The 15,357-nt window shown below is 43.4% G+C and overlaps 1 protein-coding gene across 2 annotated transcripts; it reads left to right on the plus strand.

Annotated features, from left to right (window-relative positions):
* The first annotated feature begins 7,302 nt into the window (after positions 1–7,302).
* Positions 7,303–13,792, plus strand: ccni2 (cyclin I family, member 2). 2 transcript variants are annotated; one of them, XM_067256652.1, is made up of 7 exons: positions 7,303–7,536; positions 9,620–9,776; positions 9,889–10,023; positions 10,120–10,194; positions 10,377–10,517; positions 12,270–12,509; positions 12,838–13,792. In XM_067256652.1, the coding sequence occupies exons 2-7, from the start codon at positions 9,663–9,665 to the stop codon at positions 13,171–13,173; spliced, it is 1,041 nt and encodes a 346-aa protein (XP_067112753.1). In that variant the 5' UTR covers positions 7,303–7,536; positions 9,620–9,662; the 3' UTR covers positions 13,174–13,792. The 2 variants fall into 2 exon arrangements, with proteins under 2 accessions (XP_067112753.1, XP_067112754.1); XM_067256653.1 differs by lacking the exon at positions 7,303–7,536 and adding an exon at positions 7,863–9,074.
* The last annotated feature ends 1,565 nt before the right edge of the window (positions 13,793–15,357 follow it).

Consider the following 15,357-nt stretch of genomic DNA (forward strand, 5'->3'; position numbering starts at 1 on the left):
GTACATGAGTCTGCCACCTCACATCAATATCATAATTAATGTGAGGCACTAAAACAAAATAGGCACGAGTGTCCACCCCTTCAGGTACATGCAAAGAGTGTACACACACACACGCATACACACACACATACAAGCACGTTCACACAACCCTGAACACACGCAAGACTGACAAACGCACATCCTCACCATCTGTTGGGCCTGCAGCTGTGATTAGAGCTGCGTGGCTCTGTGGTGGTCCGGCTGGGAAGTAGGGTGTGTGTGTGTGTGTGTGTGTGTGTTGGTGTGTGTAGACACTCACCTCCTGAGGTGACCTACTAATTAGCCAACGCTGGCACCCGCCCGCAGTTTTTTTTTTTTCTACGCAAAAATGCTTTTGCTTGCTCCCCATGCACTCGCCCCTCGCTCACCTAACGCCACCCCCCCCCCCCCCACACACACACACACACACCGCCCGCACGCCGCTCACACCACCGGCACGTAGTTGGCTCGTTAACAGAACTCACAGGCCATTTAAAAGCACTCAACACTGGAGGCCCTCTCCACTGGCCTGACCTCCCCCCCAGTCCAGCCCTCCCTGCTCTGACTCTGTTTGTTTCATGAAGCGAGAGAGGAGCACTTTAGACCACCTTTCCCCCTCATTGGCCCCGGCCATAGGGAGCAGACAATGAGGACAGACAGACTAGGAGCAGCTACTACTGTAGGCTAGCGAGGCCCTTCACAGTGTTTTGAATTGATCCTGACCTCCAAAGCCACGGTGAAAAACTATTCTGTGTTCGTTTTTCTTTATGCCCGGTGATAAAACAACGGAGAATCCAATAGCAGGGAACGGCAACCTTTCAAGCCATTACAATCACACATCGTAAATATGCAACCCCCGGCTCTGAACCTGGTCATCAATCACTCCTGCAGAGCTTGCCTACATTAGCAGCTTTCCAGATTTTCGTTTGGTTATGCAGGTCAGAGCTTGTATTAGCATACCTGAGTGGTGGTAATTCTCTGTACGGTAAACGTCTGTGCTGGCCGTCCCAACTGTTTTAACTCAACATCGTTTGATTACTTGCTGCCAATCAAGAAGGAACAGCCTTGAAATCTGCACTCCCTCTGCATTCTGCCGGACTGGAGCTGTGCTAATGAGCTGACAAATGGATGGATTAAAAACGAAATATCGCAAATGTAGAATGGTGAAGCAGGGGAGCTCATTTGTCTTCGTTTTAATTACTGGATGGTCAATTACTTTTCATTACAATGTAATCACAGATTTCATTTGGGTAAATGGCTTTGCGGTACAGGAGTGAAAAACCATAGGCTTAATTGTCTGTGATCGTCTGCGACATTGGAAATGCTTCAAACGTCTAGGTGTAGGAGCTGAAGCATATTAAACATGGGTAAAAGTTTGGCTACAGAGATGATTACTGCCCGTTTTCAGAGGATTCAAGTAAACACTTAGCAAATTGCATCGGGGACTGCGGTTTCCAAAGTGTGAAAAGAGTAAGGAGAACAAAAGAGGAAACTAACTTTGGAGCAGAGGCAAAGCTCAAAGGACGATGTGCAGACAGACGGGCCTATATTCTCGCCTCCCTTCCTTCCTCCCTCCCAGACCCAGGCCCAGGTGTGATGGCGTGGGTTCTGACAACATGGGTGATTATCTTCAATGTGAGCTGGACCGCAGGGCTTAAAAGGCCTATTGGCTTGACTCCCTCTGCCTCCTTGTGCGCGCTGCTTTTAGAGGTGCCTCTCAGCTTTGATCTCCCAGTCTGAGCGCTGTGTTAGTCTGCCGCAGACAGCCCAGTGTGGTTATCATATGAAAGGCTCTCTGATTCTCTCTCCTCGGCTTGGCCTGCCACATGCAAGGGGATGCTTAATTGATGTTAAGAGAAGATGCCCACCAGAAAAGAGTGGGGTGGGACTTCTCACTGTTTCAGTCGAGAGACGCCGCACTGAGGACGGAAGGAGAGGTGTGGAGCGTTTGAAACAAACTGTGCCCCTGTATCGCTGTCATTTTCAAAGCAGGAAATGAAATACAATGTATTTATTAAAGGCTGTATCTGGGTGTTACCTTTAAATACTCGTGATGGGGCTCAGGGTATCACATGAATAAAGTGGGGGTGGTATTGCTACATTTAGACATTTACATTTAGTCATTTAGCAGACGCTCTTATCCAGAGCGACTTACAGTAAGTACAGGGACATTCCCCCGAGGCAAGTAGGGTGAAGTGCCTTGCCCAAGGACACAACGTCAGTTGGCATGACCGGGAATCGAACTGGCAACCTTCGGATTACGAGCCCGATTCCCTCACCGCTCAGCCACCTGACTCCTGTTATTTAATTGTTGAAGGAAAGAAAGAGATTATTCCGGTGAAACTCCTGGAAGGATGACAGGTATTTGGCAACAAGGCTATCTGGACTGGACCCATCAGTGTGGGGATGAGATTATATCTGAAACCATCACATGGCATACTATTTGACATAATCCAAGCAAACGGGCTCCATAAAACTGAACTGTCTTGAGACTGTTTTTCATATAACACAATGTGTGACAGGTAAGAAATACAACATGTGATGTTATCACATTTCTCCTAGGAGCCTTGCAGTCTCTCAGAGCAGCAAATCAGAATAAGTAAATGTGCAATGTAATCGCCTCTCTTTATTATTATTTGCCATTGTGTTTATCATTTCTACAGCTGGCCACTGTACAAACTGTATTTTGTTGATTTTTAAATTGCTTTTTCATTGTTTTCCCCTCTGTGTGTGGTAATCCATTCAACAAACAATATGTGACGATTTTTGCATGCATAGAGCCTTGCATTCAGGTCATCTCCATATTTTCCTCAATTCAATCTATGGGTGAATGTCAGATAATTTGAAAAAATCTCTGCAGTTGCAAACAGCCATCTGAATACAATGGAAAACGGAACGTGAGCGCCACACAAAACTGTCTGTTGAATGCAGATTGGAACTGTGAGTACATAAACAACACCAGCAAACAATGAGTGCAGTGCTACCAATAACAATCGTCTGTCTGGAAAATGCAATTTACAGAGTGCTGGTAACCCACACTTGAGAATAGATTTGAGAGACTCGAGTTCCATGTGTGAAGGTTTATTAGATATCATATTATTCTGCATGAAAGACCGGTGGTGGTGAAGTAACGTCAACACAAATACCCCCCCTCCCTCGATCATTTTTCAAAACAGAAGTCCTTAAACGGCCACCAGGCAACTGCAGAGACTGAAAAACGCAGGGTGGCTTTGGCAGGACCTTAGTTTGGAAGTTCTCTGTAAGATGACACCCAGAGGTCCGTGAGACTCTCTCTTGATCTGACTGTACTGTGCGTCTATCCCTCCCTCTCTTTCACTCCAGGTGTCGGCAATGAAGAACCCCAGTGATTGCACGCCAGTCATATGAGGATGGGGGAGTAATGAAAACTCGATCTCATCATAACACACTGCCAGCCGCAATAAACGGCATGCCGTTTAAAATGGCATCAATCTAGATACCCAAACTAATATCTTTGAGCGTATTTACCTCCGATATTGACCGAGTCGTATGCAAATGTACTGGGAGTTTATAATGTCACGTCAAGCTAAATCTAAGATTTACTTTTTGCAGGTGGAAGATAAAATAGCTTTTAAACTCCCGGTAAACTCCTATTTGGAGCAGTGACAGTGAGGAGAGTGACAATTTGCTCACACATCCTTTCTCTTATTCTCTACATACATGCATGCAGCTCAATTTTCTCAAATTTCATGTGTCCGATTATTTCAAATGTACATAAAACTCCCAGCTATGGTGAAATAAACCATCAAACAAACGCAAGCAAGAGGAGGGAATTTTGCACAGACAGAGAACAGACAGTTTAGCCCATATTCCTCAACTTATTCAGAAGCATAGCTTCTCCCCATGTCAGAATACTGGCTCAGTTTCACCCACTTCATCCTCATTAGGGGTCATTGGGGTCATTGGGGGTCATACCCCTGATTATCAGAGGTGTGAGAGCTCTCAGCCCCTGACCCCAGTTTCACTTCCTCCCACCAGCTCGCTCCCAAGTTCAACGGAGAGTCACCATGACAACACTGCTGCATCCATGGCCGATGAGGTATCTAGCAGCAAATATTACTGTAGCCTAAGTTTGAGCTTGTCTAGTTCTACAGAGAAAGGCTTCATTGCAGTTTAATGTTCGTCCTCATGCTGTCTTGTTCATGACAGCTAATTTAAGATTGTTAGTAAAAACAAAATTAAGCAATGTTGATAAGCATTTGACAGGCCAAATTCAAACAGATCAGCGAACCCAGATGGATTCTTTGTGAACTGTTTCAGCATCTCTTCTCTTTGTTTTATGGTGTGCATCACATTCTCCTGACCTCAATTTCAAACACCCCCATACATAGCCCAGTTTTCCTTTTTAATTTGCAAAGCTTTACATTCTTTGAACCAACCATTCATTAATATTTATCCCGTCTCACATCACTTGGTGGGCCTTTAAATGTTTAATTTGGTTCAAGGCCATTAAACAATAATGCTGGAGAACCTTTTTATTCCAATATACACATTACGGCACATCGGGAACACGGACAGTGGCAATGTTTTCCCGATACGCTACAATGCTCTATCACTTTTACCAGGAAGCATACCATCACAGAGACACTGTACAGCTGGCTCATAAAGGCTTCTAACTAGGCATGCCTCCTGGGGAATGGCAGTGTCCAGCAGAATACTTCAAATTCTGTGAAAAGCCAACATACTCTCCTCCACCAACCTGGACATTCTCTCAGCAGGGATTTCTGGTACGGAATGCCTCTATGTTATGTGCTACGGGGACACCACAACATGTGACTGAGTGTGTGCTTGTGTGCAACATGAAATGAAAGGCTTGTGTAATTCTCTGGCATGCCCATGTGAGCACATCAAATACATGTCATGATTACACTCATTACACCCCTGTTAGCTCTGCTGCTACCTCCTGCTAGCGCGGTGCAGCTGGCCTCCCTCGGTCTGATTCATGCCGCTGAGGGTCCTCATGACAGCCAAGAACAACAGGAAGGGAATCGCATTAGCAGAGCAGAGCATGGATGGAGATGAAGGCGTCTATAGGACACTGGGGTGTGTGTGTGTTTGCCATAGGATCAGGTCTTGTTCACTGCCAAGTACGTGGACTCACCTGGCGAGTGCACTGCTGTCAGTGCTGTTGACTGAATAAACAGACATTCTAAATGTGGAAGTGTGTGTATATATACCTCCATCTTAATGAGCACCTTGTAGGTTGGTGTTGCATTGAGGGCTGCGATCTCCCATCCACAGAGAGGAGAGATGACGTCAACCGCCGTGTAATTATGAGGTGGGAGTGCTTTCATATTTCACGGGGCATCTTTTACACAGGTGTACAGACGCTGTTCATGTGCGGGGTTTGAATGTTCATACGTTCGCACCTCCTACGCAGCAGCTTCGCGATGACCCCGTGACCTCCTTCAGAGCTGCTGATCATGCACCGAGCAAGGCTTCGTCGTCAGGGCATTCAGAACATAGCAACAAGGCTCGTAGCTTGATTCATATATACAGAGGTGACAGCACAGGTTTAATGTTTAACACGTATGAGATGTTCAACAATACTCAATACTACACAAGTAGACAGTGAGAACATATATTGTTTTTATTGACTTTTAGTCGTGCGCAAACTAAATCAGAGAAACCTGTGCACAGGCCATGACACAAGTACATGGAATAGGCATCTCCTACAGTATGGATAAGTGGTCTGTATAGCACAGCCTATGTCTCCCTCCAGTGGCGTAACCAAACACGATATGTCTTAGTGTCACCGACGCTGAGCATGGAGTCTGTGAAGAAATGGTGCACCAGCCCTTCTCTTTCCCTCGCCCCTCGCTCTCTGCCACCAGAGGTACAGTGGTTCTCTGATCCTATGAATGCATTTCCTTCTGCGGAGTAAAAACAGCACGCCTGTCTCTGCCTTACTCGGAGCCACGTTCACAATCCCAATCCTCTGGCTCATTCCAACAAAGCCTTTCACTTTTTAATGAATACGCTTTTTTGGGGGGCTGTGGTGCAGCAGTTTCTTTTTTCTTTGTTCTACTCTGCTGTTTCCCGATCCTTGAGGAACAAAGAAAAGAGGAAGAAAACGGAAAGGGAATTTGCTCAAGTTCACGTGTTATGTTTTAAAGCTGCTGTCTGTGCTCCTTCTGCTTATTTTGCTTTAATTAGCTTTTTGGGGGGGGTCTGTTTTCTTTCCATATGTCATTAAGAGAATGTTCTGCTTTCTAAAAGTATGTGACCTTTCCTGGATTGTGTATTTTTGTGGATTGGGTTAGGGTTATTGTGAATTGTCTCTGTTGTTAGGTGCTAGAACACTGACATCCTTTCCCCCTCAGTGGGTTGTGTGACACAAGGTACCTCCTCCTGTCCAGAACAGATCTGAAGCCCTGAAAAGACTGTGAAAGTCCTAGACGCTTTCATGGTCCGGGAAGAACTGCTTTTGGAGATGTGCATTTTCCACTTTGAATGTTTGAGTCTATGCCATGTAAAGACTGCAATATGACTATTATCTGAACACCTCGGTGTAATGTCTGCCAAATAATTTTGATTTTGTAAACATTCAAGAGGATCTTTGACCAAGAGTGACTCATTTGATTTAACATAACGTTTAGGACTTTCACAATCTTTTCCAAGGATTCCGATTTCACCACTAAGTATCCTGGGGTTCAGATACAGTATCAGCCAGGATTAGGCTGTTCTCCCCCCAGAGCTGCACCATGTGAACATGGAGAGAAAGAATCCTCTTATCAATGTCCAGGAATGTGTGTTTGAGGACATCCTGCTGAGAGAAAAACCTGTACCCCTGGCACAAAATTCATAACATCTCCTACAAGCTTCATGGTCAGCATTTTTGCTGCTGAGCTGTTGATAGATTATTTCCATGGAACACACAGTACATTGTGTTTGTTTCACTCCTGTTTAGACACAATGCTATTGAGGGCCTATTTGATAAGTGCTGACTAGAACTGACAGTATAGTTGCCCAAAATCCACAATTACAATGTTTTTAAGGTTGTATAATGGAATTATACTGTAAGTCACCATACAATGTCACACTGAAACATAGGCTACATTATTATTTGCTGCATTAAATTGATCTTTTCAGTGGGAGCTCAACCATTTTGTAAAACGGATCCCGTATGTTTGACCTACAAACACAAGTTATTGTTACGGATGACGAGAATGTGGGCGGAGTCAGGGGCGTAAACAGTCTGAATCTAGTCTTAGATTTTGTTTTCTTCTCCGTTTGGTTCAAACCTTCGTGCATTTTCATTTTTATTTGACAAATTGGGTGTATATACATTCATGATTTGGATGCAGTTTTTATAATGTGGTTCTTATTTGTATATATTGCGCCACTGCAACAAAGTACTGTAGAGTTTCTTTGACTACTGCATCCTGTTAGCTTTTTGATTTGAACATCGACGGGTTAAAATCAAGAGTATAAATGCGCCAAACTTGGAAGAATTGTTCCGCAAATCCAAACAAAGAGGTAAGATTGATTGAAAAAAGCTAAAGGGAAAGAAATGTGTGTTTGAGCTTTCAGTAGCATCTGCTCCCAGCCTTTTGCAGCTGCAGCTCATTATCCCGCCTATAGCCTCTGTTCTATTAGGTGCTTAATATTCAACACTAAAATACAATTAAATGCAGATACATATTTTGCAGTTTGCAGGGCTATTTTACAGACCGCTGAATACCAAAGATGAAAATGGCGTTGTTTACCAATTGGAAAGTTGTATTTCCTGATTTCCTGTTAAAGCTTGGCACGCCAATACGTTTTATTGTGCCTATCGTTTACCATGTAACGGAGTGCTCAATTGGCAAATCAAACATTCGAATTTTCGCACATTAGATTGCACTGCAGGAAATCTGTCCAAAGAACATGGTTTGTGCATCTTCCAAACATCGTAATTTTTATTGATTCCAAAGCGAATTGGCCCTATTCTGCAATGCAATAACGTGTGTTCAAGCTTTCAATTTAAACTTTACTTTGGCCCAAAACCCGTTCAACAGCATACCCTCTGGGTTATAGGACTGTCAACGTTATGCTTTTTCATATTTACTTCCATTTCAAACCAAGATCTGTAGCACATAATCGTAAACAATACGTTGTTCCTATTTTTTCACCATGGTAAAGTTGTCCTTTGAAATGTGTTTAGTATTGTTAAATTACATGTGTTGATTTTAATGGAACAAATGGCAAGTGACTATAAAACTATAAATACAATAAAAAACCTCAATGTTCAATCAAGGTGGGAGTGTGGGAAAACTGATCGTGGATATGGAAAAGGTGAATGTACCAATGCAAGGATATTCCAATGCAAGGCCACACCTTTGTGGCCAATTGTGTACATAAGATTCATCTTAGCACAACTCCACAACAAAGGAGTTACATTCCAAGTAATGAAATCCATCTGATTACTTATCCAGAGGCCTAATGGTTAAAGAGTGGCTGTCATACACTCAGAAGATGCAGAGCTTGCTTCATAGGAGATCCAAAAGTTGGGGTTCAAACACTGAACACGACAACAAAAGAGCTAGTTTTAAACGTACACATTCAGCTATCAAGCTACCGAAGCAGTTGCACAACAACAAGGACAAGTCAAAAAGTCTTGTCAACAGTACAAGAATGTGCGAGCGCAGAGCGTCTCATAGTCAAAGACTTGACACGGGTGTATCAAGAGATACCAAACAAAGGAAGTCAGGCATCACCTCAATTCCCCCCCACGTGTAAAAACGGTGTACTCAAGGTAGGAGGGAAGACTTTGTAACTCGTCTCTCCCTGACTCAATAAAACACCATGCCATCATTGCCAAGGAACACCACATCGCAAACGTGATAATTGCTTGCTACCACGAAAGGGTAAAACATGAAGGGAAAGGCCCTAACCATTAATGAAAGACGGTTAAATGGCTACTGGATCCTTGGGATGAGTCGGGCCGTAGCATCTCAAATCCGCCAATGAGTGACTTGCAGAAAACTGGAGGCCCGCAGCAGGACAAAGAATGGCTAATCTCCCTCCCAGAGCAGGTGGGCATTGCACCATTTGCACACTGTGGATTCTTTTTTTGTCCTTTTCTCACCCAGCAGGGATGCACAAAAGGTCTTCGTGTCACCTGCCTTTGCTCTCGTGCTGTTCATCTTGAGATGTCGGATGACGTCAGCGGATTGCTACATTAATGGTCTGCACTGCTTCACTGCCATACATGGTGCAGTTTGTCAGATCATATCCGACCAAGAGAGCAACTTCTGTGGGATCCAAAAATGAGCTGAAGGAAGCTCTTTCTACCTAAACAGCAGTTGCTTGCTCGCAATTGACAATCTCAGTGGTCCAAAATAGTCTGGAGCCCCTCAATCCTAACAGTAGCAATGTAACAATAAAATGTTGTATTGGAATGGTTTTCATCTTGTTCTTAGCTGACGGCAGGTCGTGTATGGTTTAAGAAGGGCATTGCTTAAGTTGTTAGCATCATTCTCTTTCAGTGTGTTTATGTACGCATTGAAAAAGGAAACGTTACATGATCAAAAAGTGACCATCTTTACAACTGCGGACGCTGGGGTGTGCATCTCTGCAGGTGTTTGTGTCATTGGGGAAGCCTGGCCTGCTTCAAGGTACCAATGAAGAACCCAGCTGTGGCCGAGAACCGACGGCTGGTTGGATTGTTGGAGGACGCACTGGCCCGAGAGCTGCGCCTCTGGAAGGTCCCCGTCTTCAAAAGTGATCGGATTCAGGTTCGTACTTCACTCACCTTTTAGATGACCTGAGGTGTACCTATCACTTGTGAAAACCTTTTATCTTGTGTACATAAGATTTACTGTAAAGGTCTTCTCTCTGTGCCTACAGGGTACTGACATCTCCTCATTTCAATACCAAGATGTGATCCTCTGGTTGGGGGAGAGGAGCAGACTGTTTAAGCTCTGCCCAGAAACCTTTGCTCTCGGAGTGTGTGTTCTGAACAGACTTCTGGCTACAGTCAAGGTAGATTATAAAACAGTCTCTGGCTCAATCCCATGTTTTCTGTAACACATAAGAAGATTGTTCATTGGGTCATATTCTAATCCACTTCCATTGCAGGCTCAGCCCAAGTATCTGAAGTGTATCGCCTTCACCTCACTCATCCTGGCTGCCAAGATCAATGAGGAGGATGATGTGAGAATTTCTGTTTTATACACTTGTCAGTGTCGTGAGCCACTAGGCATTGGTTTCCCCAAAATAAAAATATTCAAATAGTCAATCCTATGCCATCTCTAAAGTGTAAGAAGACAATAAAGCACAAGGAATATCTTAATACATACATTTATTGGCTTGTTTATCGGTATCTGTTGACACAGGTGATTGGGTCTGTGAAGGACCTCGTTGTGCAGAGCGGATGCAACTTTTCAACTGCCGAGATTCTTCGCATGGAGAGGATCATACTAGACAAGCTGCACTGGGACCTGTACACCGCCACTGCCGTCGACTTCATCAACATCGTAAGTGACATCGCTAACACCGGCCCTTCCTTCCTTCCCACCACACCTGTTCCAAATTACGTCAACAAAGCTTTTTACCTCACCACAATAGTGAATTGGTCCTAGATATTGTGCATTGATTTGACTTGTGCCCACTCCAACCTTCTACGTCTGACCGCATTGGTAAACCAAAGCAGCAACGAAAATACTGTAAGTGCCGTGCTTGTCAGGACAAGGCACTTGTCTGAGAATGACCTCTGGCCCGAAAGCAGAATGTTCACTTCTGCTACACTCTGGAGAGGCATGTAGACAAATAGATTATCTGGCAGTTCTCATCTTCCCCCAAAACCCAATCTAAACCAAAAGCATACAGTAAATTGTGATGTGACCATGCTGGATTAGATGCATTTGCCATTTTCAAAGCAAGTTTCATTCAAAAACCAATGCTGTATTGATTTGGTTTATGGCACAATAGTTTTTCAGTAATGCAGTTGTAAATCAACCTATTGCTGTAAGGGTCAAACACTGATTGCACAACCATGCATTTTTCATCCCCCATTTTTTTATTTTTATCCCTGTTTATGTTAGTGTACTGTCTGAGCTTCGCTTCATACTGGACCAGTTCTTAGAGTAGTTAGTTTTAGAGATGACCTATTGAAACATCACAAATGGGATCGTCCTCACTCTGTCTTCAAGCAGTCTAGCGAGAATCAAGTCGAGGTAGGGTTGACCCGTCATTTACCAGTACAGGCTGTCCCGGTACAGATCTACTGAAAGCTGGGAGTGCTTGTCTCGTCATCCATGTCTTTACTCTGTGTCATATTTAAGACCGATTTAATTTTTGCTCTAGTTCACAATAGATAAAAACAGGACACATAAAAAACTCTTAATTGAAACAAAAATAAAATTTCCTCTTTGATAATACTTTGCAATTAAATACTTTCCTTCAATAGGTATCTCACACATACATTCCCCTGAAAAATTTACTTTGCATTAAGTTACCTAAATAAACTGTAGTTATATCTACATTGTCTTTAAAACAGCAATCCATAAAATCTATAGCAACATCACCACATTTTCCACCATAAAACAATGTTTCGATTTAATTGACTTCAAGGTGGATGTAAATAGAGGGTGCAGCTAAATCCTTTTTTTATGAACTTCTTTGTATGAACTTCATGGCTTGTAGGCTAAGGGGAGACACTGAAAAAGCGAACAGTCCACCTCCGAATGAATGACAAGTTATCAAAGATGTAGGGGTTAGGAACAGCCCGCAGTTAGAAGAATGTTCAGGAACAGTCGTGAAAAGAGGGAGACAGATACGCGAGTGTTCCTCAGAGCCCAGAGCAGGTCACCACTCGTTACCTCAGGGTAGGGAGAACAGAGGAGGCCCTACCTCACACTGAGTCCTCCACCCTTCACTGTTAGCGAGCACCTGCTCGCTTCTGGAAAGTAACGGAGAATGAACGGAAAATATGCTGGAAACACCATAGCCTACCTAGCCTTAGCTCTATTGGATGCTGTAAAGCACTGGAATTGGGAGAAGTTCACGCTTTAGGAAGAAGGGTGGGAAACATGGAAGGAATAGGAGGAATAATTTCAACATTACTGTTAACACCAATAAGGTCTAAAACGGAAAGGTGTTCTTTGAAAAAATGAAAGTATGAATGGTCAGGATAGATGGAGGAGAGAAAGCTGATATGGCACGTCATGATGATGTGATGTTTTGGTCTTTTATCTCTCAAATGGTGTATCTCTCTCGGATGTGTGCAGTTCCACGCCCTGCTGATCTCCAGCCACCCGCATCTGGACGCCGGCGCGAGGGGGGCCGCTCAGAAGAGACCCTGCCTCCAGGTGGCGCTGTGGACCAGGCAGGTGCAGCACTGCATGGCGTGCCACCAGCTGTGGCAGTTCAGGGGCTCCACGCTAGCCTTGGCCATCATCACCTTGGAGCTGGAGACGCTCACGCCTGATTGGTTCTCCGTCTTCACAGACCTGTTGAAAAAGGCACAGGTGAGACTCCACAGGAACCAACCACAGCAATGGACATGCTTGCTCTGAGTGCTGCAGCACGTCTGTGTTGGCAAGCTCTCATGTTGTTTTGATTCTGCTGTGGTGGTCATAGTAACCAAGTCAGCCAAGGGTCCTAATCTTTTACTTGTCATTTTTAAGCAAACAAATATAGGTGTGTTATTTATATTCCTCCATGTTACAATGAGAGTCCAAGTGTGTCTGTAGGCTTTAGACGTCCGTTTTAAAGGGGATTTGGCTTTTCGCCACAAGCTGTGTGCCAATCCGAATCCAATCTACCTTGTGATGTGTGTTTTCCCTTTCGCCCCAGATCCAAAGTGCTGAGTTCATCCACTGCAAGGAGATGGTTGACGAGTACCTGAACAGCCTGGAGTTCTCCCTGCCACCCAACGCCGTCTACATATTCGACAGCACCAATGTGACCAAGCTCCAGGATGAGGTGGAGGAGGGGGGAGGGGGCGTGTGGGGCCCGGGTGCCTTGCTGACACCCGCCAGGGGGAGTGGAGGTGAGGGGGACACAGACGAGTTCTACGATGGGTTCGGGTGTCTGTACAATGAGGCCTTGGAAGCTGGAGGCGGTGATATGGAGGGCCAGGTCCAGAAGAATGTGTCCCCCTGCCCGCCCCTGCACCCACCTGGCAACTAGCTAGCCAGAAAGGGAGGGACGGAGGTTCCTTTTCTACATGGGGAGATTGACCAAGAGTACCTTTTTTTGAAAGGAGTGTCGTCTTTCTCATGACTTACTCAGCACTTTGGTAATGACGGTAGCTTTTTTTTTATATATATATGCATACTTTTATATAATTATATTTTTCAAGACCCTTTTATTTTAATTGTTACTTATTTTTATTAGATGTGTGTGTACTACTTATTCAAGAATGCTTTAATCTCAAATGACTAAATGCTGCAAATATTTTTTACGTTCAAAAAGGCTTTAGAATTTTGTGGATTCTTTGTTTTTAAAGGTCATCTCAGATGAAGTGCAGTTTTGACATTTTTCTGTGCTTGTCACATTCAACGTACAGTTAAACACGCGTTACCTTACTGTGTTTTCATTTGACACTCCTGTCCTATGTTTGGGACACACACACAGTGGAGTTTTGTAATAATCAGAACTGTGAATAATATGTCATATCAAGGTAAATCATTACCAATAGTACCTGTGTGATGTTACACACATGTAAGCCTATCTTAATTTCTTGGTACTTTCACCTATGGCAGCTATATCCCATTCATGTTGACTCCAGAATAAAGCAATGATTCAAACATTTCATTCTGTCTATTGTCTTTTATTCATTCTTTTTATTATATATTATTATCCAAGCCTGATAACGACCATTCATTTGAATCAGGTGTGCTGGAGCAGGGAAACATACATATATATTACTTAACTGATATCAGTTAAATGAATTACCAATTGGTTTGAGCGAGATTTGAACCAGGAGTACAGTGTTTTGCATTAGACTCAATGGTACACATGCTTACCCACTGAGCCACAGAGGGTTCAATTGTTAAGTGTGTACTGTACACTGTAAGCTGAGGCCTTGATACTGGCTTTGGTTCAAATCCCACTTCAGCCATTTCCTGAATGTACCCTCGCATTCCTTGTGTGTCCAAATTAGCCAAGCAGTTATTTTCTAAATTAACATTTATATTTGTTAAAACCACACTTAAAATGTGTTTTTTAGCTTTTTGTTTTATTTGATAGTGTGATAGAAGGAAAGCATGAGAGGAAGCTGGGACCTTGCATGGCAGGAGGGGTGACCTTGCATGTAGATGGGCTGCAGCCAGATTTGAGCCCAGGCCACTTTGTTGGGCCTTTTGTGGATGTTTATCCGGTGGGCTACCAGGGCCCCTTCCCCTTTCTTGGATAGTTTTAATCAAATGTTTTAAAGCACACTTTAAAGATATATTTTCTAAATGTTCAGTGTATTTGTGAGGCCCTGGTAGCTCACTGGGTAAGGGTGTGTGCCATGTAAGCTGAGTCTGTACTGCAGCAGCTTGGGTTAGAATCTCACATAAGCCTTTTCCTGTATTTCTTCATGTTTAATTTGACAATGTGCTATTAAAATCCTGCTACGGCTTTGTCTGACATAATTCCTGAATCCAATTCCTGAAGCCAATTGAAATGACATTTTCCAGTTGTCCACAGTTTTTAGATAGCTATGTGGGAAGTAAATTACTTTAGCTTTACTTTCAAACACCTACTTTTTAATCTATGCAATCTTCATCAATAATAAATCAAACTAGAACAAAACAGAGTAATGTCAGTTGTGTGTATGTCTTTTAGTAATGTGAAAATATAAGTACACCCTATAAAAACTATTGTCTTTCTCTAAATATTTTTACATCATGGACATTTCATATTAATTGAAACAATAGGTTTGGAGGTGAAGAAGGTTAAACTGCCCCAGCTGCGGCAGGCGCAAGCACACAAAAATTGTACCCTCTCTAGTTTCTATCGAATCACTCAGAGGCCAACACAATAATCTATTGAGCACTTCATATGAACTAGCATGTTAACAAAAATATGATAAAGCATCTACTCTGTTGAAGGCTTAGCTATGTCTAGACATTCATTTACTTCCTAATAATACTGGTCTAAAGTAGGCCTCAACTTTTTATTAAATGGGATTTTGAAAGAAAAAAAAAGAAAGAGGAATGGCTACCCTCCATAGTACTTCAACTCTATGCAGTAGGGTTGTTGGAGGGCGACTGACAAAGAGCGCAAGCCAGAAACCAGCTGTGGTGGACACTGGCAGAGCACAACGAACTTTAGCAGCTGTCTCGCTCTTACACAAACACACATCTGACACACACACACACACAC

This window comes from Osmerus mordax, chromosome 19 (genome assembly GCF_038355195.1).
Source record: "Osmerus mordax isolate fOsmMor3 chromosome 19, fOsmMor3.pri, whole genome shotgun sequence".
Classification (NCBI taxonomy): domain Eukaryota; kingdom Metazoa; phylum Chordata; class Actinopteri; order Osmeriformes; family Osmeridae; genus Osmerus; species Osmerus mordax.